This window comes from Heptranchias perlo, chromosome 13 (genome assembly GCF_035084215.1).
Source record: "Heptranchias perlo isolate sHepPer1 chromosome 13, sHepPer1.hap1, whole genome shotgun sequence".
In the NCBI taxonomy this organism is placed as follows: domain Eukaryota; kingdom Metazoa; phylum Chordata; class Chondrichthyes; order Hexanchiformes; family Hexanchidae; genus Heptranchias; species Heptranchias perlo.
The window spans coordinates 69,631,907-69,658,131 of NC_090337.1; the positions used below are offsets into that span (position 1 = coordinate 69,631,907).

The following is a 26,225-nucleotide window of genomic DNA, read 5'->3' on the forward strand; positions in this document are numbered from 1 at the left end:
AGTAGGAGATAGTGTGAGAATTTTGATTTGAACAATAGAGAGGTGGAAAAGCATACACATTGGGTACTTAGGAGGAACGAGAGTGGTAAGTTTAACATGAACAGTTATCACCCTTATATAAAATTCCTTTGTGTACTATTCTACTGCAGTAATTACTCCATTTTTGTGTTAAATTGGCATACGTAAGGACATTATGCAAGTACGGGAACATTAGGAACAGGAGTAGACCAATTCAGCCCCTCGAGCATGTTCTGCCATTCCATTAGATTATGGCTGATCTGTACCTCAACCGCATTCATCTGTACCCATATCCTTTGATACCCTTACCTGACAAAAATCTATGGATCTCAGTCTTAAAATTTTAATTGATCCAGCATTCACAGCCTTTTGTGTGAAAAAGTGCTTGATGATTTCACTCCTAAATGGCCCAGCTCTAATTTTAAGCCCCCTGGTTGTTGATTCCCCCAGAGGAAATAATTTCTCTCTATCTACCCTATCGAATCCTTTTATCATCTTAAATACCTCGATCAGATCACCTCCCAATCTTTTAAACTCAAGGGAATACAAGCCAAGTTTATGCAACCTGTCCTCACAATTTAACTCCTTAGACTCCAGCATCAGTCTGGTGAATCTGCGCTGCACCCTCTCCAAAGCCAATGATGGAGAAAATTAAATGCTGCTGATTAGTGGATTGAGTTCATAGGTGAATTTCTGAAACTCGCCCTTCTGAAAAGGCAGGTGAATTAATACAACATGGAGCACTCAGAGTAAGGCTATTAGATGTGGTTAATAATTGTCATGTGCCATCGTCCATTGACCTTAAACAGTAACTGTACTGAGCTGTAAAGTCCTTGCATTTATCCCTGTTGATTAAAAAAGAACCATTTGTTTGAGGAATGGATGCTTCTGGCATAGCTGGGATAGTAAAACTGATTTCCAGTCAAAGCATCTGAACTCTTAAGTCGTCAGACTCAGTAATCCCTTCTCATCAGTCTTCCTGAGGGCCTCATCAAAACCAAGTGTTAAAACAAAAATAAATGTTAAAAAAAAGTGAAGTAACCTCATTAATACTCATAATAATTCTTTTCAAGCAGATTATTTCTAAGCAGCCCTGTTGGTGAATCACATTTGAGGGGGCCACTTTATTCAAAGATTTTGTACACTTTTGACCCACTGTGTCTTAAAACCAATTGCAATTGACGAACAACAGGAGCACTGTGAATTTAACATTTGAACAAATACTCACTGGTTGATTGATGTCAAAAATACTTCCCTGTTGAAACTAATTGCTTTTATTTTTCTGTCAGGCATAGACATTCTATGTTGTGTGTTAGACAGCCCTAGTGCGGAGCACCTAGCACCAACTAACTGCCAGGGATGTCATAATGTATATCGTCCGAAATAGAGTCATAGGGTCATAGAATCATAGAAGTTTACAACATGGAAACAGGCCCTTCGGCCCAACATGTCCATGTCGCCCAATTTATACCACTAAGCTAGTCCCAATTGCCTGCACTTGGCCCATATCCCTCTATACCCATCTTACCCATGTAACTGTCCAAATGCTTTTTAAAAGACAAAATTGTACCCGCCTCTACTATTGTCTCTGGCAGCTCGTTCCAGACACTCACCACCCTTTGAGTGAAAAAATTGCCCCTCTGGGTCTTTTTGTATCTCTCCCCTCTCACCTTAAATCTATGTCCCCTCGTTATAGACTCCCCTACCTTTGGGAAAAGATTTTGACTATCTATCTTATCTATGCCCCTCATTATTTTATAGACTTCTATAAGATCACTCCTTAACCTCCTACTCTCCAGGGAAAAAAGTCCCAGTCTGTCTAACCTCTCCCTATAAGTCAAACCATCAAGTCCCAGTAGCATCCTAGTAAATATTTTCTGCACTCTTTCTAGTTTAATAATATCCTTTCTATAATAGGATGACCAGAACTGTACACAGTATTCCAAGTGTGGCCTTACTAATGTCTTGTACAACTTCAACAAAACATCCCAACTCCTGTATTCAATGTTCTGACCAATGAAACCAAGCATGCCGAATGCCTTCTTCACCACCCTATCCACCTGTGACTCCACTTTCAAGGAGCTATGAACCTGTACTCCTAGATCTCTTTGTTCTATAACTCTCCCCAATGCCCTACCATTAACGGAGTAGGTCCTTTAATTCTTCTGTGCCAATCAAGATGGTAAAACACAGAAGACTGGACGGTAATGATTACCACTAATCGGGCATGTGTGGGCAACTGGGTTCAGAGATCCAACCAATCTGAAATTGATTCTTTCACAGATATCAAATTAAATTAGAGCTAGGCCATTCAGGAGAGAAATTAGGAAGCACTTTTTTACACAAAGAGTAGCGGAAATCTGGAATTCTCTCTCCCAAAAGGCTGTGGATGCTGGGACAGTTGGAGCTTTCAAGACTGAGATTAATAGATTTTTGTTAGACAATGGATTTGGAGCAAAGGCAGGTAAATGGAGCTGAGGGACAGATCAGCCATGATCTGACTGAAAGGCGGAGCATGCTCAAGGGGTTAACATTATGTCCCCTTGTTATTGATTCCCCCACCAGAGGAAATAAATTCTCCGTACCTATCCTATCAAATTATTTTAACATTTTAATCACCTCGATTAGATCACCCCTCAATCTTCTATACTCAAGGGAATGCAAGCCAAGTTTATGCAACCTGTCCTCATAATTTAGCCCTCTAAGCCCTGGCATCATCCTGTTGAATCTGCATTGCACCCCCTCCAAGGCCAATATATCCTTCTTAAGGTGTGGTGCCCAGATCTGAACACAGTACTCCAGATGTGGTCTAACCAGAGCTTTATATAACTGTAGCATAATTTCCACCCCTTTGTTTTTCAGGCCCCTTGAGATAAAGGCCAACATTCCATTAGCCTTTTTGATTGCTTTTTGTACCTGTCCACTAGCTTTAAGTGATTTGTTTACTTGGATTCCCAAATCTTTCTACTCCTCTACAGTTACTAATTTCTCACCATTTAGAAAATACTCCGATTTAGCTTTCCGAGGTCTTTCTTAGCTCAAAATTATAGCTCAAAGTCTAGGACCTCCCACTGGGCGTCAGCATCTGTCAGAAACACGGACACTACAGACCTGATCCACAGGCTCGAGCCGTCAAGGTGCCACGCAATCCGTAACATCTGCCTGAAAGCTGGGGAGCTCATGTAGGATAAAGCAAATCGCTAATCAAAGCCCATTAGCTGCTAATCAGTTTGTCATTATGCACAGCGGCACCACTGTGCTGATCAAGACAAAGAAATTACTTCAACCTTAGTTATCTCACACGGTCTCAAAAAAACCCCAAAGAACACCAATTAGAGGGGGATAAAAAAATATGGGCATATTGTTATGGAGAAAAATACAACGAAGACACATGCACTGTTCACGTGGGCATGCACTGTTCACACTACACACTCCAGTGAAGTCGAACAGGGTAGAATTCATGGGGGGATTTTAACCCTGCCTGCCCAGCAGAAACCAAGCAGGTAGGCAGTTAAAATGACTTACCTGCCCGTTTCCCACGCGCTTCGCGCCAATCCTGATTTTAACCTGCTCTTCTGCGCACGTGACAAGGGCACCCACCTGAAACTGGCGGGGTCCTTTCCTTCTTTAAACGTGCCGTCGGGGCCTGATGACGTCATCGGGCCCCGACAGCAATTTTAACTCAGGCCTGAGTGGGAAAGTACGCCATTCCCGCCAGGCTGAAGCTGGTCAGAAGAGGACCGGGACATGTCGAGGCCCTGAAAGGTATGATTTTACTTTCCTTTGTGGGGCCCAGAGGAGAAGGAGTGCTCCTCCGGGCCCCAAAAAGAAAGTTTAAGTCTCTCCTATCCCAGACTCTCTCTCCACCCTCCTCTTCCCTCCTGCAAGACCGTGCCAGAATCCCCTTTTCCAAACGTATCGGCGTGCCAACAGGCGGAGTTGGACAGATGGTATGTTAACGAGGGCTGAGAGTTAAAATAGCCCGGGCTTGATTTCTGCGGCAGCAGGTGAGATTTTAACTCACTTCACCAGTCACGTGCCCAAAACCCGCCCAGAGTTAAAATCGAGGCCGTGTCTGTTTTGAGGAAGATTTGACCAGTTCTCCAACAGATACTTCCACACTATTTCATCGGATGATTGTGAGGTCTCAGTACCACTCAGGACATTTTAGAATTAAGAGTATTAAGGTATTAATAATAAAATGAAAATGTTGGAAATATGCAGCAGATCAGTCAGCCTGCGAAAGAGTAAGCCGAGTGAATTCTGACAGGTGGACCTTTCATCAGATTTAATTCTGATCAATGGATCCGGTCGGAACATGGACTTGTCCTTCTCTTTCATCCACTGAATTAACCCATGGTGTACTTCCAGCATTTTCTGTTCTTTTTTTGATTTTCAGCAGTCATGCGTTTTTCTTTTTATCCATTTATGAAAGTAGTTTCTTATATTTTTTGGGGGTTTAATTATATAAGGATTGGGAGCACTGGTATTTTCAGATGTATGCACTTACATCCTGATTTGACATGTCCCAGTACGGCCTCTCTCCGAAAGACATCACTTCCCACATGACAATTCCATAGCTCCACACGTCGCTGGCTGAAGTGAACTTGCGATACGCAATCGCCTCCGGTGCAGTCCATCGCACGGGAATCTTTCCGCCCTGTACAAACGGATAATGACAGTTCTCTGTTAGTGTCTCTGTTCTGCCAAGGTGTTTCTCTATGTAAAGAGGCAGTAGCAACTCCACTGTGAAAGCCATGGCTCAGTTGGTAGCCCTCTCGTGTCTGAGTCAGAAGGTTGTGGGTTCAAGTCCCACTCCAGAGACTTGAGCACAAAAATCTAGGCTGACACTCCAGTGCAGTACTGAGGGAATACTACATTGACAGAGGTGCGGTCTTTGGGATGAGATGTTCAACTGAGGCCTTGTCTTCCCTCTCAGGTGGACATAAAAGATCCCATGGCACTATTTGAAGAAGAGCAGGGGAGTTCTACCTGGTGTCTTGGTCAATATTTATCCATCAACCAACATCACTAAAAAAGAGATTATCTGGTCATTATCTCATTGCTGTTTGTGGGACCTTGCTGTGCACAAATTGACTGCCATATTTCCGACATTACATCAGTGACTACTATTCAAAAAGTACTGCATTGGCTGTAAAGCGCTTTGGGATGTCCTGAGGTCATGAACAGCGCTATGGAAATGCAAGTTCTTTCTTTCTTTTACTACTCCTCAAGTTGAAGGTTGTCAAGGCTGAGAAATGGGTAATGTTCCTACTTTTTTGCACCCAGTGCCAGCAGCAAGCACACCCAGATAAGGTAGATCGAGGGTTAAACAGAGGCTAAAACTCCCTGTCTCAATAATTTACCTGACTGCCAAAGAGCACTTTCTATAGCACCAGTGTTCCCCACACCGGCCATCCTAACCCTCGTTGGTTGCCTAGTTTAGCACCAATTAGTGTGGGTGCATTGTGCTGTGGACTTGTGCCTACTAGAAACTTCTCATAGAATCTCCTCAAACTCATTCTCCCAGCTGTCAGCGAGTGAAATACTTCCATCTGATCAGTCAATTTGGGATTCGAACCACAGGCTCATGGAGAGGAAGGTGCACTGAATCACCCAGACCTTGATGGAAGATACTTTTAAATTGTGCTTAGAGAGCAGCAAATACCAAACTTCTCCTTTAACAAAACAATGGTAGGATCAATACACCAAGTTTAAGCAATGGCTCACCTGGCAGCACACCAAGTCAGATGGTTGTGGGTTCAAGATTCACTCCAGGACTTTCAAATACATAAAGGTAACAGAGAGGGTTGATGAGGGCAATGCAGTTGATGTTCTGAATATGGACTTTCAAAAGGCATTTGATAAAGTGCCACATGATAGGCTTGTCAGCAAAATTGAAGCCCATGGAATAAAAGAGGCAGTGGCAGTATGGATACAAAATTGGCTAAGTGACAGGAAACGGAGAGTAGTGGTGAACGGTTGTTTATCGGACTGGAGGGAGGTGTACAGTGGTGTTCCCCAGGGGTCAGTGCTGGGACCACTGCTTTTTTTGATACATATTAATGACTTGGACTTGGGTGTACAGGGCACAATTTCAAAATTTACAGATGATACAAAACTTGGAAGTGTAGTGAACAGTGAGGAGGATAGTGATAGACTTCAAGAGGATACAGATAGGCTGGTGGAATGGGCAGACACATGGCAGATGAAATTTAACACAGAGAAGTGTTAAGTGATACATTTTGGCAGGAAGAACGAGGAGAGGCAATATAAACTAAAAGGTACAATTCTAAAGGGGGTGCAGGAACAGAGAGACCTGGGGGTATATGTACACAAATCTTTGAAGGTGGCAGGACAGGTTGAGAAAGCAGTTAAAAAGGCATACGGGATCCTGGGCTTTATAAATAGAGGCATAGAGTACAAAAACAAGGAAGGTATGGTGATCCTTTATAAAACACTGGTTTGGTCACAACCGGAGTATTGTGTCCAATTCTGGGCACCACATTTTTGGAAGGATGTGAAGGCCTTAGAGAGGGTGCAGAAAAGATTTACTAGAATGGTTCCAGGGATGAGGGACTTCAGTTACATGGATAGACTGGAGAAGCTGGGGTTGTTCTCCTTAGACCAGAGAAGGTTGAGAGGAGATTTGATAGAAGTGTTCAAAATCATGACGGGTTTAGATAAAGTAAATAAAGAGAAACTGTTCCCATTGGTGGAAGGGCCGATAACTAGAGGACACAGATTTAAGGTGATTGGCAAAAGAACCAAAGGCGACATGAGGAAAAACTTTTTTATGCAGCGAGTAGTTATGATCTGGAATGTGCTGCCTAAAAGGGTGGTGGATGCAGATGCATTTGTGGTTTTCCAAAAGGAATTGGATAAATATTTGAAGGGAAAAAGTTTTCAGGGCTACGGGGAAAGAGTGAGGGAACGGGACGAACCGGATTGCTCTTTTGCTCTTACAAAGAACTGGCATGGGCTCGATGGGCCGAATGGCCTGCTTCTGTGCTGTAACCATTCCATGATTCCATGATAATCTGATGCCCACAGGCGAAATTTAGGTCCCTGCTGAGGCCCAGAACAGGACCTACACCTGATCTCATACTGAGGGGATGTTGCACTGTTGAAGGTGCCATCCTTTGGATGAGTGGAACTGACCTACATCCATTCCCTGGTCTGTGCAGAGTTGGCAGGTTTTGGCTGGGGGCAGAATTGGAGGGAGCACTACAGCTGGCCCCAGTACATCAACACCCAATGCCTTTCGCTCAACTATGCATGTGCGTGGCTGTCAGGGAGGAGAGGGCTGGACTCAGCCTCACACTGTCTAGACTCACCCATTGAGAATAGCCACTTGGATGCCATACTGAAGGATAGTACTGTCCCTCAAAGTGAAACGTCACCTTCCAGAGTGGAGAACAAAGCAGAAAAGATAACTCTATCATTGAGGTGATACCATCCTCTAATAACTGGTAACAAATCCTGAGTTCATACTGGGTGTAAGGTTGCTGCGTAATTGGATGTAAAAAGGGGAACTGACACAACAATAATCAGGTGCTGGAAGCTATCTGTGAAACTGTTAGCCCCGTGGGAAGGAGTTAGAAAAACGCTTAACATTTGTATAAATTAGTCCCTATTAACCTCTGCACCTTTATTTAAGTGGGAAAAAAACAGCTTCCCATCACAGCGTTGAGCTCCCGAGTCTTACTGTGAGTTGTTGTGTGAGATGATTCAGAAGTGTATACATCAAGAACATCACTGAACTGTGATGGTTTGTACAGATCCTAAACATGATTAATTACATTGAGAGGCCCGTGAGTTGGACTCATATTTTGGTCAAAAATCTGCAGAGGCAATGGAGGCAAGAGGGCACTTGGGCTGAAGATCAAAAGGTGAAGTCTTCATTGTATTTTTTCCCCTCAGACCAGGAGGCCCCTGTGGCAACTGGATCCTTCTGCGGTCAAGTGCCGTTTGCTTTCTGTACTATCGGTCTCTGCTAAGGCCCAGCACAGGACCGAGACCTGATCTCAGTAGACATAAGGTCCAAAGGGCCTATTAGGGGCACATCTGCCAGGGTAGTCCAGGAACATCCCCAGACACCGCCTAAACTACTGCACCCCTCCCCCTACATGGAATATATCCCCCCTCCCCCGATTGGGCTTGCGTAGAAATACATAGACGGTACGACACAGAAAGAGGCCATTCAGTCCAACCAGTCCATGTCGACATTTACCCTCCACATGGGCAAATAGTCTTGACCATGTTGAGCCGCCCATATCATGTTCCCAGATCGTTTCAACCCCTTTCCTTCCTCCACCTATCTAATCTAACCTTGAATGTTGACATTGTTTCTGCCTCAACCACTAACCCTGGAAGTGAATCCCACAGCCTCACAACTCTGTGTGTGAAGAGGTTTCTCCTGCCCACTGTCCTAAATCTCTCACATTTAATCTTGTATCTATGGCCTCTCGTTCTAGACCCTCAATTACAGGAAACAGTCTGATTGTATCTACACTGTCTGGCCATTTCATAATTTTAAACACTTTGAATATATCGTTCTATAACTAGCACCTAAGAAAACAGATGATCTGGTCATTTATCCCATTGCTGTTTGTGGGATCTTGCTGTGCGCAAATTGGCTGCCGCGTTTCCTACATTACAACAGTGACTACACTTCAAAAAAAAAAACTTCATTGGGCCTTGGAATGTCCTGAGCTCATGAAGGGCACTATATAAATGCAAGTCTTTCTATCTATAAAGTGCTTTGTTCTGTCTGGATCATGCAAAAGGGGCGGAAACCCACCATTGACTTCCCAGCATGCTGTGCAACAGAATGACCAGGTCGGGGTTTGCATTCAGGGGCCGTCACTGTTGGTGATGTGGTGAAGGCTGATACCAAGCCTCTCCCACAGGACCAGTGGGCAGCTCACCCTATGGGGGCCAATGCCTGGTTCAAGGGTGGCACAGTAGGAAGAATGGCCCCAGGTTGTCTGATGTGTGGCCCGAGGAGGCCAAAAGAGAGAAAATAAAACAAAAAGTCACACCCGACAGTTAGACTGATGTCAAGATGCAAAACAAAGATCCTGCCTCAAACACTGGCTAATCCTTTTGCACTTACACCCTGTTACAATAAATCTAATGTGAGCAGTGCAGGATTGGAGAATGTTGCAGTCTCAAGTTTCACTAAAGTGAGAATAGAAACTAGCAACGAGGGTTTCAACTGTAGGTAAATAAGATCCGTAGGGGTAGAAACTCGCTTTGGGCAGTTGTGCAAAACGGGTGATGGCGAATCAGCAGCCCCGTTGTGCACTCGGCCTGATTTCATTTTCCATTGACTTCAGGGGAATTTCTAGCCCGTATAAGGAGAAGAATTAGATTTCCCATCTGGACCTGCTGCCTGAGACAATGAGCTGCTCCACTCAATCCATTAAACAAGGGTAATTAAATTCTGTGATGGCAACTTTCGGGCAGGTCAGATATCTACAACGGTGTGATCAGGAAACCCTATTGACACATCGGATGCTGCAGCAAGTTCTCGATACCACAGATGTTATTTATCCGTCACAGAACTGTTCCAAATTCAAGGTTGCTTCATTATAACAATGACTACACTTTAAAAGTACTTCATTGGCTATTAAGTGCTTTGAGACGCCCTGAGGTCGTGAAAGGCGCTATATAAATGCAAGTCTTCCTTTTTGCTGTACCTAACGTCTCAGTGGTGTCAGTCCCTCCCTTACGCTGTCTGGACATTTTATTTTGATGTGAGTTGACTCACAGTGCTCCGTATCTACCTGTACAATAGCGTGACCCAGGAATGTAACAACAGCATCCTCATGATCTGGGCTGGATCCTCACGTCTTTGCCATGTGTGTTTCTTTAATCTTTCCAAAGGCGGCCTGAGCTGACACAAGATGAGGCGATGCTTGGCTTGAAGGGTAAAGCTGCTCTATTCCACCGTAAAGCGAATGTACAAGGCAATCGATTTGCTTATTGTCTTTGCGTAATTGCATAAAAATAATGAATATGTTACGCTACCCCACTTCAGTGGGTCGTCCTGCTTGACTAAAACAGACTGATTCCTTTTCATTCTAAATCTTTGAGCCTGTCTTTACTGGAGCCTTTTTGTTTCAGCATTTTCTCTGTTACAAAAGCTATACTGCCTTTTAAGTGTCTATAACTCTGGTTTATTCCTGACTGTTCAGAGTGAAAAAGAGCCCCAAAACCTTCTAACACAATGGGTGTGAGGTGTTTATCGATTATGGAGATAAGCCACAGAATTGCTTATTATTTGCAGGAATACACTAGATCCCCAATTTTAACCTGGGGTGGGAATGCGGCATTTGGGGACCGGAGCAGGAGGGAAGCACTCACGATGGTGCCAGCGTGAGGCCGGTGCAATTTTTACTCCTGCGCCTGATTTAAATATTCCAGCACTGAGTCTGCGGATGCTGGTAGGGATGACACGCAGGCCGGCTGGTGGAAATGGGAAAATTGCACGCTGCAGGGTTAAAATTGGGGCTATGATTTAAGACACAACATTTAAAGTAACTCTTTTTTTTTCAAATGCTTTCTATGGAAATGTTATGAAAAGATTCTCAACCATAACCAGGACAGAGTTTTACAGAGGGAATAGGTCATCGGCCGTTAATTGTGTCATCAGGAAAACATCTCGCAAGATACTTCAAAGTGACAAAACTCTCCCTTTCAGGCCAGACGGGCTTCACAGTCCAAAGCCCGATGGCAGGTAACGTCTTAGATAGTGCTCTGGCCATCAGCCAACATGAGTTAAATATTCACATCTGAAGGTATTCAAGCAAAAAGGATGGGAGTTTAAGCTGACAATCAAAACATTCCCCTCTACATTAATCAGGATCCCAGCATACTGCCCATCAGAATCATATACATCCTTCATTTGTATTAGAAGTGATTTCTTCAATATTACTTGTTTTTTACCTGCCATAATTTTAGACTCCCCTCTATCCTCTCCAATTTGTTTGTCTCAGCACCCATAAGATGAGTTTCTTGACAAAATTCAATAGGGGACATTTGCCTGGATATAGGAAACCCTTCCTTTACACATCGCTCAATTTTCCAATATTTACTGTGCCCAGGAAAATCTCTCCAAATGTCACAACCAAAGGAGGAATATTGGGTACCAAAGACTGATTCCAAGATAGTTATCAAATTGGGCCCTCTGCTTTATATAACCAAGGGGTTCACATATGTTGTAGCCACAATAATTAACAATTGAGAGCAGTTACAAGATAGCAATCTGATTGAGTTCCAGATACAAATTATGAACAACATAGTTTTTAACATTCAGATTTAATTAAAAAAGGGCATACTGAATGATTCTTAAGTAGATTTTAACAACCATTCCCATCTCTGAACTTGGTCACAGCCTTGACATAATTCTCTGGTATCTGTTTATTATGTTTACCAGCAGATCTCCCGTGGCATTGCTCATAATGAGTCACGCTAAAGTGTGGCAGGAAGTGTGACGCTTGCATGAAGTGAGTGCTGTACGGAGGACTTTTAATATTTTATTACAGATGGTGGTTAATGTGAGCTGCTTTGTCCTTTTCATGCTGGCAGTGTGTCTGAGCAGCTACTGACCATCGAGGCATAGATACAAGATGGAACTCATACGTGAAAGGATTAATATTCACGATGTCACCGGAGCAGATTCATATCAGGAAGCAATGTGTAGTGGATGGATTACGGGTAAACTCCAAATCCATTACAAGAATTCAAAACTTCAAAAGTCTGCTGGCTGTTTTGCAGAGATCTTGAACATGTTCTCATGGTTTCCATGAGAATCCTCTGTCCCCTCAGTAATATGAAATACTACAGGGAGAAAAGCTCGGTAACACTACCTCACGCCTTCACGTCTGTGGTAATTAAACCCAGTGACAGCAGAGTTCCTGGGCTGATTAGGTTGTGAAGAATGTGGGAAAATACCTGGAGTCGAAAACCATTTTCTAAAGAACAACAGTGTGTTCCTAATTATTAGCTAGATGGAAGGTGCGATTTGCAATGGAAATCTTAGACACAAAGGCTCCACTCTCACCATGTGTCGCTGTGTTAGAAAGTAGCTGTTGATTAAAACTTCCCTCGTCCCGCTGTCAATCACTCTCTTGAACCGTGGAATGAGAGTGGGGCTTTTATATTATAGCACGTGTTTTGTGTCAAGTCGGAGTTAAAAATTTGCCTTTCAGATTGAAAAGCAGCTGAGTGATACCAGCTGTATATAGCTAGGCTGATTCCGGGGGCCCTAATCTAATATGGATGGCATGTCCTTCACGACCTGTAACACCAGCTCTACATCACAGCACTAGGGATATTCAGCTATGCCCTCTGTGTGCTGTCAGTCACCAGGTATGGGCCTGCATCTTGATTATTGCCTTCTGATTCTATTCACATTCAAGGATAATCCACTGTCTGGAATACTAAGATGCAGCAATACTGAAATCAAAAGCTAGAGATGGGTGGTTTATGCTTTCAGGGCAGCTCAGAGCAGGAGAGCTCGAGCAACAAAATGGGAGTTCTTCATTTTGAAAAGTAATAATGTGTTCAAATGTCAAGTGGGATAGTAATGAGCCACAAAGATGAACGTCTCACTAAAACTGACATGCCAGGGACGATATGAACAATTGTATAATATTGTTTTGACTTCACAATATAAGAACTACACAACAGTATTAGTGAGTTGCAGTTCACATGTCCAAGGGATGTGTCAACAATTCTGATGACAAGTTCCTTTAAAGGTTGTTAAAATGTTAAAAAAATCTATGCAGACAGCATTCCTATTTAGATGGAGTTAGTAGTGCTGGCTTTTCTATTGAATAACTCAAACTGAATTCCATCCCCAGTTTCGAAACACAGATATACTTGCAAGCAATTCTCACGTCAGATCTTACAACCAGCACAGGTGTGCGGCTTGGGGATCCATCAACTCGGACAGATGTGTGGTTTAGGGATCCATCAACACAGACAGATGTGTGGCTTAGGGATCCATCAACTGGGACAGGTGTGTGGCTACAGGATCCATCAACTCGGACAGATGTGTGGCTTAGGGATCAACCCGGCCAGATGTGTGGCTTAGGGATCAACCCGGACAGATGTGTGGTTTAGGAAATCATCAACAGGGACAGATGTGTGGCTTAGGGATCCATCAACACAGACTGATGTGTGGCTTAGGGATCCATCAACACAGATATATGCATCGCTAAGGGATCCATCAACACAGGCAGATGTGTGGCCTAGAGATCCATTAACCAGGACAGATGTGTGGCTTAGGGTTCCATCAAAACCAACAGATGTTTGGCTTAGGGATCTATCAACTTGGACAGATGTGTGGCTTAGGGATCAACCCAGACAGATGTGTGGTTTAGCAATTCATCAACTGGGACAGGTGTGAGGCTTATGGATCCATCAACACAGACCGATGTGTGGCTTATGGATCCATCAACACATTCAGATGTGTGGCTTATGGATCCATCAACACATTCAGATGTGTGGCTTAGGGATCCATCAACACAGACAGATGTGTGGCCTAGAGATCCATTAACCAGGACAGATGTGTAGCATAGGGTTTCATCAAACCCAACAGATGTGTGGCTTAGGGTTCCATCAACCCCAACAGATGTGTGGCTTAGGGTTCCATCAACCCCAACAGATGTGTGGTTTAGGGATCCATCAACTCAGACTGATGTGTGGATTAGGGATCCATCAACCCGGACAGATATGTGGCTTAGGGATCCATCAACCTGGACAGATGTGTTCCTTAGAGATCATTCAACCGGGACGTGTGTTCCTTAGGGATCTATCAACCAGGTCAAGTGTGTGGTTTAGAGAAACTCTATGAAAGGAAAAGAGAACAAAATCAAAGAAATTATCAAAAAAAAATCCATCTTGGAAGGAGCAGAGGTAGAATTTGGAGTTCAGAGTGATCCACACTGGGCAGAATTGAAGATAAGCTGAAGGGATCTAATTGACAGTGTGAGAGTGACTTTTACATCGAGTCTCCCAGTATATGCTCTGATAACCAGCACTAAAGCAATTCCCACTTTCCTTATAAGATCCTAAGTACCAGTTAGATCTAAGACCCCAGCAATGAGTCCAATTTAAAAGGAGGATCTTACATTACGTTTAATACACTGGACTCCTCCCCCCCACCCACCTGTAATAATTGCAATGTCTTTGGGAACTAACGACACTGGGGCTAATTTTCACCCCCACCTTGAGTGGTAAATTGGAAGAACGGATTCCCCCCTGTAATAGACCTGGCCCGATTTTCATTTCCACTGATTTAATCTGAAATGAAAATCTGGCGGGTTCTGTAACACATGGGAGATGTGCTCAGCTGGTAATGCCCTGCGATGAGGGTGAAATTTAGACCCAAAGTGTATTATAATGAGGGCTCTGCTGTACGTCTCACTGCAAACTGTTGCTACTGCCATTTGTACAGTCAAGAAAATGAGGACCCTCAGCCCTCTAATCCACCCAACTGTTTCTTGTTAAACACAGCGAGATCTCAAGTTGCTCAGCCGTGTGAACATTAAAGGATATTACCTTGTTTCAGCCGCGCTCAATGTCAACTCAGCTTAAATGTCAGGGTTCTGCTTGTTATCTGCTTCCCTTGTATATAATATTCGGCATGTACTTTTTGCAGAAAGAATTCTTTATCAGACATCTGCCATTTCAGTTTTACTTAGTTTAACATTTCACTCAGAAGTTAATCTGTGAGTTTGTAACATGGTGTCTGCATCATGACATTTGAGTAAAAGCACGAGTTTCCTCAGACCTGGGAATTTTGGTGGTATAAGGGAAAGTCCTAGATCATGGCATCTATGAGTTTTACTGTAAATGTTGCATTTTTACTCACTTTTGAAGGGGGTGGGATTTACACATTACTTTCCTGCACCTCCTTATTGTTTCCTTCTTTAAGGGGTATTAGCCTTGGCACAGTGGGTAGCACACTTGCTTCTGAGTTAGAAAGTCATGGATTCAAATCCCACTCCAGAGACTTAAACACATAATCTAGGCTAACACTCCAGTGCAGTATTGTCAGAAGTGCCATCTTTCAGATGACTCATTAAACCAAGACCCTCTCAAGTGGATGTAAAAGATCTCACAGCCAGCCAATCCACTACCACCCAATTTGAATTTTACCCCAATGGTTACCGAACACCATCTTCCTATTCAGTTTGTGGTCTCAGTATTTATGCTACTCTTCCCACCCCACTTGAAGATGCAAATTGCTGAAATGTCTTATATTTGCTTTGTCATCTCATTGCGCAATGGATAGGCAGAGTGATTGTGGCCTTCACAGTCACAGCCAGTATGCAGCAATTAGAATCCCAATCACTGAACAGGGGGGCACAAAGGGACAAAGAGGTGCCATGGCAAGATGCCCATGACATAGTTTACTGGTGACACATCTTGGAGGTTTGTAAATTGGAAAGAAATTTCACACCGAGTTGCTTGGCATCATGGAGGGTATAGAGGCATCACACTGCCTTTTAAAAATATGAATCCAAAGGATTTTTATTAACCTTCAATAAACCTCTTGTTTATTCCTGTCTCTCTGTTGATTCACTTTTCTAAAAAGTAATTTAAATATTTGCTTTAGACACCACCAGGGGAATTAGCTAAGCAGCATTACTGAATCAAACAGTGCGAAAGGATCTGAATTAACAAACAGTTCAAACGTTATGTCTGCTGCAGCAGCCCAGATTAGCGACTCTATTCCAACTGATGTTAATCCACTCCCCTCATACCAGGGAGCTCAGTAACTCCTCCAGCCAGGTTCCCCCAACAATGTCATCAAGAGGTGCCATTTCCACAGTACATGACGGACCCATTCCTCCTGAATTAGATCATAAGAATCCGTATATTATATCATCTTTTATTAGGAATTTGTAGTTTGCCGCTGTTGTAACACATTTAAAAAAGTATTCTGTGAATGTCTGAGACAGCTATCTATTTCTGTGTGGGAGAAAGTGTGAAACACCATATCCAGTTGCCTAGCTATTTAAGTAGTGTAACTTTGGGCTGCTTCTCTTCTCTGATATCTCTAATTTCATTGAAGCAAATATAGGTAAATCTGTGTTTTACCTACGTGAACTGGAAGCTATCTTGTTCTAATGTTTACAAGAGGATTCTGCAAACAAGTGGTTCATACCATTGACCAGGTTGCTCGATTAGACAACAGAAATAGATATTTCTGATCTGGGTGATGTTATTCTTCAAATGCTTAATTATTGGGTTGTCAATTGATTATTTCCTACAGTCTATGGTTTTAAGATCTATTTTAATTGCCATCTTTAATTATGTTGTTACTTTTTTATCTGTCTTGTTTACCAGCTTGACTATAAAAGGAAGAGTATAATCATGCTGGTTCTCTAAGTCCTTCAGTGATTTCCTACTTTTCTGTTCTAATACATGTGCTGGGATTTGGAAGGGTGTTTTGTGAGAGCTCTGCCCCATGTAACACTTCTTCATCACATGTATAGTGCAATGTTTCTGAAGAGAACTGTAAAGTTCAGCAGCTTTTATGGCTTTGAAACAGATCCCGCAGTGAAATGAAGTATTGTAAGCTGGTTAAATCCGCTGTTTTCACTTTTGCATCTGTTTAATTTAACTTCTTAATAAACTTCATTTGTGGCTTTCAACCTGAATTAAATGGTCTATCAGCACAGCCTTTACCATCAATCAGAGAGATCAGGAGTACATGGTGTGCAGCCCCTACCATTTCCAGTGTGTAAGCTCAACAGTAAAAGGGTGCACCCAGAAGCTAGCTAGTCCACTTACTTTACTGGTTCACAGAGAGAGAGAGAGAGAGAGAGAGGAGGACTTGCGTACAGCAGTGGAATGTTGCATTGGACACGTGTACAAAATAATTTTTGAGAAGTAGCCCAGTTTGTAACAGTGTCACTTCCATAATAATACTCACCAAAAAAAAAGAGAAAGTAAAGATGATTGTTGCTCTGTACTGGTTTTACTTTGAAAAGAACAACTGGGTGAAGCACTGTACTTGGTGATAACAGGTCAGAAAAGATGGTGCTAGCTGGAGCAAAGCGGAGATGTGGCCTGCTCAGTGCCCCTCAAGGGTTACCTCATGAAGCACTGCTTACGTTTCCAGCTTTTAAAGAGGATGGTGCAACACCTGGACATGGCATAAGGTCTCCTGAGTCCATCGCTGTGGTGCTTCAAAGGATGGAGTCCACCATGATTGAGGGAGCAGCCCAAACCGCAACTGCAGTCACCAACCATGGAAATGTGGGCCGTAAAGCAGCAACTTGCATTCATATAACGCTTTTAACGTAGTAAAATATCCCAATGCGCTTCACAGGAGAGATTATCAAACAAAATTTGACGCCGAGCCACATAAGCAGATATTAGGACAAGTGACCAAAAGTTTGGTCAAAGAGATAATAAGGAGTGTCTTAAAGGAGGACAGAGAGATAGGGAGGTGGAGAGGTTTAGGGAGGGAATTCTAGAGCTTAGCGCCTAGGACGCTGAAGACACGGCCGCTAATGGTAGAGCGATGAAAATTGGGGATGCGTAAGAGGCAAGAATTGGAGAAGCGCAGGGATCTCAGAGGATTCAGAGCTGGAGGAGATTACAGAGATAGGGAGGGGGTGAGGTCATGGAGGGATTTGAACACAAAGATGAGAATTTTTAATTTGAAGCTTTTCCAGACCAGGAGCCAACGTAGGTCAGCGAGCACAGGGGTGATAGGTGAATGGGACTTGGTACGAATTAGGATACGGGCAGCAGAATTTTGGATGAGCTGAAGTACATGGAGTCCATTGGTAAATGATTGGAGACAACCATTGAAGAGGGAGTCAATGGAGCACACTTTCTACACTCAGGAGGATCAAGGCGTACCCAGAGGAGATAGCCTCCAGCACTATTAGGAGCACAGAGGTACAGGAGCAGCTAAATGACGATGACCTCAGTGCAGTTTTGCACCAGTACAAAGTCTTCTGACGAAAGGTCAACTACTTGAAACATTAACCCCTCTCCACAGTCTGACCTGCCAAGTGTTTTTAGCTCTTAGTTCTGTACAAATGGCTTTTCACAACACAGATGAACTGGTCACCTATCCCACTGCTATTTGTGGGACCTTGCATTGACATGGCTTTTGCCAGCATAACAGACTGCGTTTCAAACCAATTCGATGCAAAGCATTTTGAGCTAAGAAAGACTTCCATTTCTATAGTGCCTTTCATAACCTCAGCATGTCCCAAAGTGCTTCACGGACAATGAAATTCTTCAGACGCGCAGTCTCAGTTTAATTTAAGCAATGCATCAGCTAATTTGCGCACAGCAAGATCCCACAAACAAATGATCATTTAAGTGATCAGATCATATTTTAGTGATGTTAGTTGAAGAATAGATATTGACCAGGACACTGGGGATAACTCCCCTGCACTTCTTCAAATAGGGCAGTGGGATCTTTTCATGCGACAGAGCAGAAGGGACCTCAGTTTATTATCTCATCTGAAAGACAGCACCTTTGACAGTGAAGCAGTCCCTCAGTACTGAGCTGGAGTGTCAGCCAAGATTATGTACTCAAATCCTGGAGTGGGACTTGAACCCACAACCTTCTGACTCAGAGGCAAGAGTGCTAACACTGAACGAAGGTTGGCACCCAAATGTCCAGAGCCTTGACAAGAACATAAGAACATAAGAAATAGGAGCAGGAGTAGGCCATCCAGCCCCTCGAGCCTACTCCAACATTCAACAAGATCATGGCTGATCTTCCACCTCAACACCATTTTCCTGCACTATCCCCATATCCCTTGATGCCTTTAATATCTAGAAATCTATCGCTCTCTGTTTTGAATCTACTCAATGACTGAGCCTCCACAGCCCTCTGGGGTAAAGAATTCCAAAGATCCACCACCCACCGAGTGAAGAAATTTCTCTTCATCTCAGTCTTAAATGGCCTACCCCTTATTTTGAGACTGTGACCCTTGGTTCTAGACTCCCCAGCCAGGAGAATCATAAGAACATAAGAAATAGGAGCAGGAGTAGGCCAATCGGCCCCTCGATCATGGCTGATCTGATCCTAACCTCAAATCTAAATTCATGTCCAATTTCCTGCCCGCTCCCCGTAACCCCTAATTCCCTTTACTTCTAGGAAACTGTCTATTTCTGTTTTAAATGTATTTAATGATGTAGCTTCCACAGCTTCCTGGGGCAGCAAATTCCACAGACCTACTACCCTCTGAGTGAAGAAGTTTCTCCTCATCTCAGTTTTGAAAGAGCAGCCCCTTATTCTAAGATGATGCCCCCTAGTTCTAGTTTCACCCATCCTTGGGAACATCCTTACCGCATCCACCCGATCAAGCCCCTTCACAATCTTATATGTTTCAATAAGATCGCCTCTCATTCTTCTGAACTCCAATGAGTAGAGTCCCAATCTACTCAGCCTCTCCTCATATGTCCACCCCCTCATCCCCGAGATTAACCGAGTGAACCTTCTTTGTACTGCCTCGAGAGCAAGTATGTCTTTTCTTAAGTATGGACACCAAAACTGTATGCAGTATTCCAGGTGCGGTCTCACCAATACCTTGTATAGCTGCAGCAATACCTCCCTGATTTTATATTCTATCCCCCTAGCAATAAAAGCCAACATTCCGTTGGCCTTCTTGATCACCTGCTGCACCTGCAAACTAACTTTTTGATTTTCTTGCACTAGGACCCCCAGATCCCTTTGCACTGCAGTTTCTCGCCATTAAGATAATAATTTGCTCCCTGATTTTTCCTGCCAAAGTGCATAACCTCACATTTTCCAATATTGTATTACATCTGCCAAATCTCCGCCCACTCACCCAGCCTGTCTATATCCCCTTGTAGGTTTTTTATGACCTCCTCACTCTCTACTTTCCCTCCCATCTTTGTATCATCTGCAAACTTTGATATGTTGCACTCGGTCCCCTCCTCCAAATCGTTAATATAGATTGTAAAGAGTTGGGAACCCAGCACCGACCCCTGCGGAACACCACTGGCTACTGGTTGCCAGTCCGAGAATGAACCATTTATCCCAACTCTCTGCTTCCTGTTAGATAACCAATCCTCCACCCATGCCAGAATATTACCCCCAATCCAGTGATTCTTTATCTTGAGCAATAATCTTTTATGTGGCACCTTGTCGAATGCCTTCTGGAAGTCTAAATACACCACGTCCACATCCTCCCTGCATCTACCATGTCGAGCCCTGTAAGAGTTTTGTATGTTTCAATGGCATCACCTCTCATTCTTCTAAACTTGAGAGAATTCAGGCCTAGTCTACTCAATCTCTCCTCATACGACAATCCTGCCATCCCAGGAATCAGTCTGGTGAACTTTTGTTGCACTCCCTCTATGGCAAGTATATCCTTTCTTAGGTAAGGAGTCCAAAATCGTACACAATACTCCAGGTGCGGTCTCACCAAGGCCCTATATAATTTTAGTAAGACATCTTTACTCCTGTACTCAAATCCTCTTGTAATAAAGGCCAATATACCATTTGCCTTCCTAATTGCTTGCTGCACCCTCATGTTAGCTTTCAGTGATTCATGTACACGAACACCCAGGTCCCTTTGAACATCAACATTTCCCAATCTCTCACCATTTAAAAAATACTCTGCATTTCTGTTTTTCCTACCAAAATGGATAACTTCACATTTTTCCACATTATATTCCATCTGCCATGTTCTTGCCCACTCACCTAGCCTGTCTATATCACCTTGAAGCCTCTTTGCATCTTTCTCACAACTCACGATCCCACCTAGTTTTGTGTCATAAGCAAACTTGGAAATATTACATTTGGTTCCCTCATCCAAATCATTGATATAGATTGTGAATAGCTGGGGCCCAAGCACCGATCCCTGTGGTACCCCACTAGTCACAGTCTGCCAAGACACCACATAAATGCAAATGTATTCATTCATTCTTTCTTTCTTTCTTTCTTTCTGTCTGTCTTTCGTTCATTCTTTCATTTTTCCTTTCTTATATCCCAGCAACCCAGGCAAAGATTAGCCTTGGCACCGATGAAGGTACTTCAGGGATAGTCGCTCATGCAGATAGGGTTACCCTGTATCACAGGCAGTTAGCCGTCTGGTTCAAGGAACACCAGCTATTTCCGTTCCCACAGTGTGGGGAGCACGTAAAACAAGGGTACTGACATCTCCATTACAAAGAGCCAATGGAGCTCACAAGGATTACAACTGTACAGGTTATATACAAAATACACAAAGGAAACACATACCCTTCACATACACCACCAAGTGCAAAACTGCAAATAAATTCACAAAATATTCACTAGATTTTGCTTTGGGTCATTCATTTATTGAGTGTAAAAGGGGGAGTCTCCCAAATAACAAACAAATTAAAATAGACTGCTCTAAAGCACAATATGAAAGGTAAATGAACTAGAAGTTCAGAGGTTTCATAGCTGTACATGGGTACGTGCTGCCAGGGCAGTAAATCCTACTTCACTGAGTTTAAAGTACATTATTCTATGGAATCTATTAAAATTAATTGTAGTCGGTTTCCCTGAAGGTTCAATTGGGTAGTTGAGTCTAACAGAGCAGGACAGTCTTAGCTTTGATCTGTAGATCTCCACTGGAACGGAAGCAGGGGTATTATAACTGGTCTCATTGACCCTGGGTTTGGGAGGGGGGAAAATCGGCCAGAATCATAAAAGGCTAATGGAATGCTGGCCTTTATCTCAAGGCGGGGGCTGGAATACAAAGTGGAGGAAGTTATGCTTCAGTTGTACAGAGCCTTGGTCAGACCCCATCTGGAATACTGCATTCAGTTCTGAGCACCACTCCTTAGGAAGGAGATATTGGCCTTGGAGAGGATACAGCGCAGATTCACCAGAATGATACCGGGGCTTAGAGGGTTAAATTGTGAAGACAGGTTGCACAGACTAGGCTTGCATTCCCTTGAGTTTAGAATGTTGAGGGGGTGAACTGATCGAGGTATTTAAAATGATAAAGGCATTCAAGTAGATACAAAGAAACATTTTCCTTTGGTGGGGGAGTCCAGAACAAGGGGGCACAATCTAAAATTTAGAGTTAGGCCATTTAGGAGTGAAATCAGGCAGCACTTTTTCACACAAAGGGTAGTGGAAACTTGGAACTGTCTCCTCCGTGGATGCTGGGGGTCAATTGAAGCTTTCAAGACTGAGAGCAACAAACTTTTGCTAGGTAAGGGTATCAAGGGATATGGAGAAAAGGCGGGTGAATGGAATTGAGGAACAAATCAGCCATGATCTAATTGAAGGGTGGAACAGATTCGAGGGGCTGAATGGCCTGTTCCTGTTCCTATGTTCCTGCTCCTGATCTCTATTCACCAGCCAGAATAGAGATGCAACACATGTAGATGTTGGGTGAGCACAGGATCGGGTTGGCTATGGTGCCAGTCTCTTCCCCTGCCTCCCTGCCATTCTCAAATAGGCTGCCGACGCTCATTTGAAAGAGGTACAAAGAATGGGATCATGAAACTGTATCCCAGCAAGGAGTGAGTGCTTTCAGGAGGTAAGTAAAGAAAATCGGTGAGAAAAAAGAGGTGTTTAGGTCTCCAAATGTCTCACACTGTTAGGTGCCGACACATATCTATCACTCTTCATCTGACATCAAATTTATTTCAAAGTCCTAGAAGGCTATTTTTTTCTTTCTGAAAGTATAATTTACAAACTAAAAGTGGCCCACTATTTCACCCTCTTTCTTCCATTGTTCCTATCTTTACCTCTCACTCCATCAATACTTGTTGTGTTTGACCTTTAATGGCATATGTATAGTGGACAATATATTTTAAAAAATCAATCATCTCTCTCTTTCCAAGTACTTTCCACACAATACGCAGTCTGATCTCTACAATGACTTGCATTTCCTCTAACTGCTCTGAAATGACGATGCATTTTAAGGTATCCTCCTGCACCCTATCCTATCTACGTTACTCAATATTGCCAAGGTACTTCAGAAGATGCTCAACAAGTCATGCTTTTGAATACTCCCATAAATTCCCTTTTCGGTCAGAGAAAATAATAAGCTTTAATCAGATGAAACAAACAGACCTTTGGCAAACAGAAGAACAGCTTGCAACTGATTGTGCCTTTACAGGAGGGAATCATGTATGTGTGCCTGGGTAATCTGATATCCTCTTTCAGGATCAGCTGAGTGAGACTGTCTGCTTGATAAAGTTTCTCGTGCTCCATCTCCAAGAGGCAGACAGGTTAATACTGGTTTATTATTGAGCGTGGTTACAGGGAAGTTTGAAGCTTGGTTAAACCCCGTCCTTTACTAAAGTTGACTGCAACTGTATATAATCAAAGTTCCATTTACACCATAATTAGATCGGCCATAATGTAATTTTTTTGATGGTAGAGAGAGGACTGGATGGTCCTATGGGTCCAATGACCTCCTTGGTAACGAGGTGAGACTTTCTCCCCTCTGCCAGTGTGTGACTTGGAGGGGAACGTGCAGGTGGTGTTGTTCCCATGTGCCTGCTGCTCATGTCCTTCCAGGTGGTAGAGGTTGTGGGTTTGGGAGGTGCTGTTGAAGAAGCCTTGGCGAGTTGCTGCAGTGCATCCTGTGGATGGTACACACTGCAGCTACAGTGCGCCGGTGGTGGAGGTAGTGAATGTTTAGGGTGGTGGATGGGGTACCAATCAAGTGGGCTGCTTTGTCCTGGATGGTGTCGAGCATCTTGAGTGTTGTTGGAGCTGCACTCATCCAGGCAAGTGGAGAGTATTCCATCACACTCCTGACTTGTGCCTCGTAGATGGTGGAAAGGCTTTGAGGAGTCAGGAGGTGAGTCACTCGCCGCAGAATACCCAGCCTCTGACCTGCTCTTGTAGCCACAGTATTTATATGGCTGGTCCAGGTAAGTTTCTGGTCAATGGTGACCCCCAAGATGTTGATGGTGGGGGATTCGGTGTTGGTAATGCCGTTGAATGTCAAGGGGAGGTGGTTAGACTCTCTCTTGTTGGAGATGGTTATTGCCTGGCACTTGTCTGGCGCAAATGTTATTTGCCACTTATCAGCCCATGCCTGGATGTTGTCCAGGTCTTGCTGCATGCGGGCATGGACTGCTTCATTATTTGAGGGGTTGCGAATGGAACTGAACACTGTGCAATCATCAGCGAACATCCCCATTTCTGATCTTATGATGTAGGGAAGGTCATTGATGAAGCAGCTGAAGATGGTTGGGTCAAGGATACTGCCCTGAGGAACTCCTGCAGCAATGTCCTGGGGCTGAGATGATTGGCCTACAACAACCACTACCATCTTCCTTTGTGCTAGGTATGACTCCAGCCACTGGAGAGTTTTCCCCCTGATTCCCATTGGCTTCAATTTTACGAGGGCTCCTTGGTGCCACACTCGGTCAAATGCTGCCTTGATGTCAAGGGCAGTCACTCTCACCTCACCTTAGCTCTTTTGTCCATATTTGGACCAAGGCTGTAATGAGGTCTGGAGCCTGGCGGAACCCAAACTGAGCATCGGTGAGCAGGTTATTGGTGAGTAAGTGCCGCTTGACAGCACTGTTGGCGACACCTTCCATCACTTTGCTGATGATTGAGAGCAGACTGATGGGGCGGTAATTGGCCGGATTGGATTTGTCCTGCTTTTTGTGGAGAGGACATACCTGGGCAATTTTCCACATTGTCGGGTAGATGCCAGTGTTGTAGCTGTACTGGAACAGTTTGGCTAGAGGCGCGGCTAGGTCTGGAGCACAAGTCTTCAGGATTACAGCCGTAATGATGTCGGGGCCCATAGCCTTTGTTGTATCCAGTGCACTCAGCCATTTCTTGATATCATGTGGAGTGAATCGAATTGGCTGAAGACTGGCTTCTGTGATCGTTGGGCTATCGGGAGGAGGCCGAGATGGATCATCCACTCGGCACTTCTGGCCGAAGATGGTTGCAAACGTCTTTTGCACTCATGTGCTGGACTCCGCCATCATTGAGGATGGGAATTTTACAGAGCCTCCTCCTCCCGTTAGTTGTTTAATTGTCCACCACCATCCACGACTGGATGTGGCAGGACTGCAGAGCTTTGATCTGATCCGTTAGTTGTGGAATCGCTTAGATCTGTCTATAGCATGTTGCTTCCGCTGTTTAGCATGCATGTAGTCCTGAGTTGTAGCTTCACCAGGTTGGCACCTCATTTTTAGGTATGCCTGGTGCTGCTCCTGGCATGCTCTTCTACACTCCTCATTGAACCAGGGTTGATCCCCTGACTTGTTGGTAATGGTCGAGTGAGGAATATGCCAGGTCATGAGGTTACAGGTTGTGCTGGAATACAATTCTGCTGCTGCTGATGGCCCACAGCGCCTCATGGATGCCCAGTTTTGAGCTGCTAGTTCTGTTCTGAATCTATCCCATTTAGCACGGTGGTAGTGCCATACAACACATTGGATGGTGTCCTCAGTGCGAAGACGGGACTTCGTCTCCACAAGGACTGTGCGGTGGTCACTCCTACCAATACTGTCATGGACAGATGCATCTGCGACAGGTAGATTGGTGAGGACGAGGTCAAGTAAGTTTTTCCCCTCGTGTTGGTTCGCTCACCACCTGTCACAGGCCCAGTCTGGCAGCTATGTCCTTCAGGACTCGGCCAGCTCGGTCAGTAATGGTGCTACCGAGCCACTCTTGGTGATGGACATTGAAGTCCCCCACCCAGAGTATATTCTGTGCCCTTGCTACCCTCAGTGCTTCCTATTGGCAATAATCCAGCGGTAACTGCCATTAGTCAATGAGAGTGGCCACAGGGCCACTTGTGGAAATGCTGAAGAGGCAGTATGGAGGGCTGCTGTGAGGATTGTAGGAGCAGGTTGTCGAGTGGGCTTCGATGTGAATCTAACCTGAGCAATACCTGACCAGGAAGTACTCGATACTGACTCTTGGGTATGAGGTACAACAGCATTACACTCCGAAGCTTGGATCCTGCACTGCGGTAAGCACATGTGACCTTGGCAGTGCCAGTTACCAGCATGTAGTGCTGGACTGTGAAAAGTGCTGTACCTAATAACTACCCCCATGTCAAGGCAGCCTGCTCGGTCTTGGAAATAATTGCTTTTCCACTTCAGTACTTAATTAATTGTTAAATGTGGTCAAGTGTCAGACTCTTCTGTTTCGACCGAACGAAAGAGAAGGGAAACAGTCGACTGGAAGTGGCGTGCTCTCAGACAACAGTACTTGC

At 44.0% G+C, this 26,225-nt stretch overlaps 1 protein-coding gene across 1 annotated transcript in view; it reads right to left on the reverse strand.

Moving 5' to 3' along the window:
* LOC137331693 (ephrin type-B receptor 1) overlaps nt 1-26,225 on the reverse strand; it is a 514,964-nt gene that overhangs the window by 26,200 nt on the left and 462,539 nt on the right. Inside the window, exon 13 of the mRNA XM_067995660.1 lies at nt 4,529-4,678. Coding sequence (XP_067851761.1) covers nt 4,529-4,678 — 150 coding nt within the window. The remainder of the gene's footprint in view (nt 1-4,528; nt 4,679-26,225) is intronic.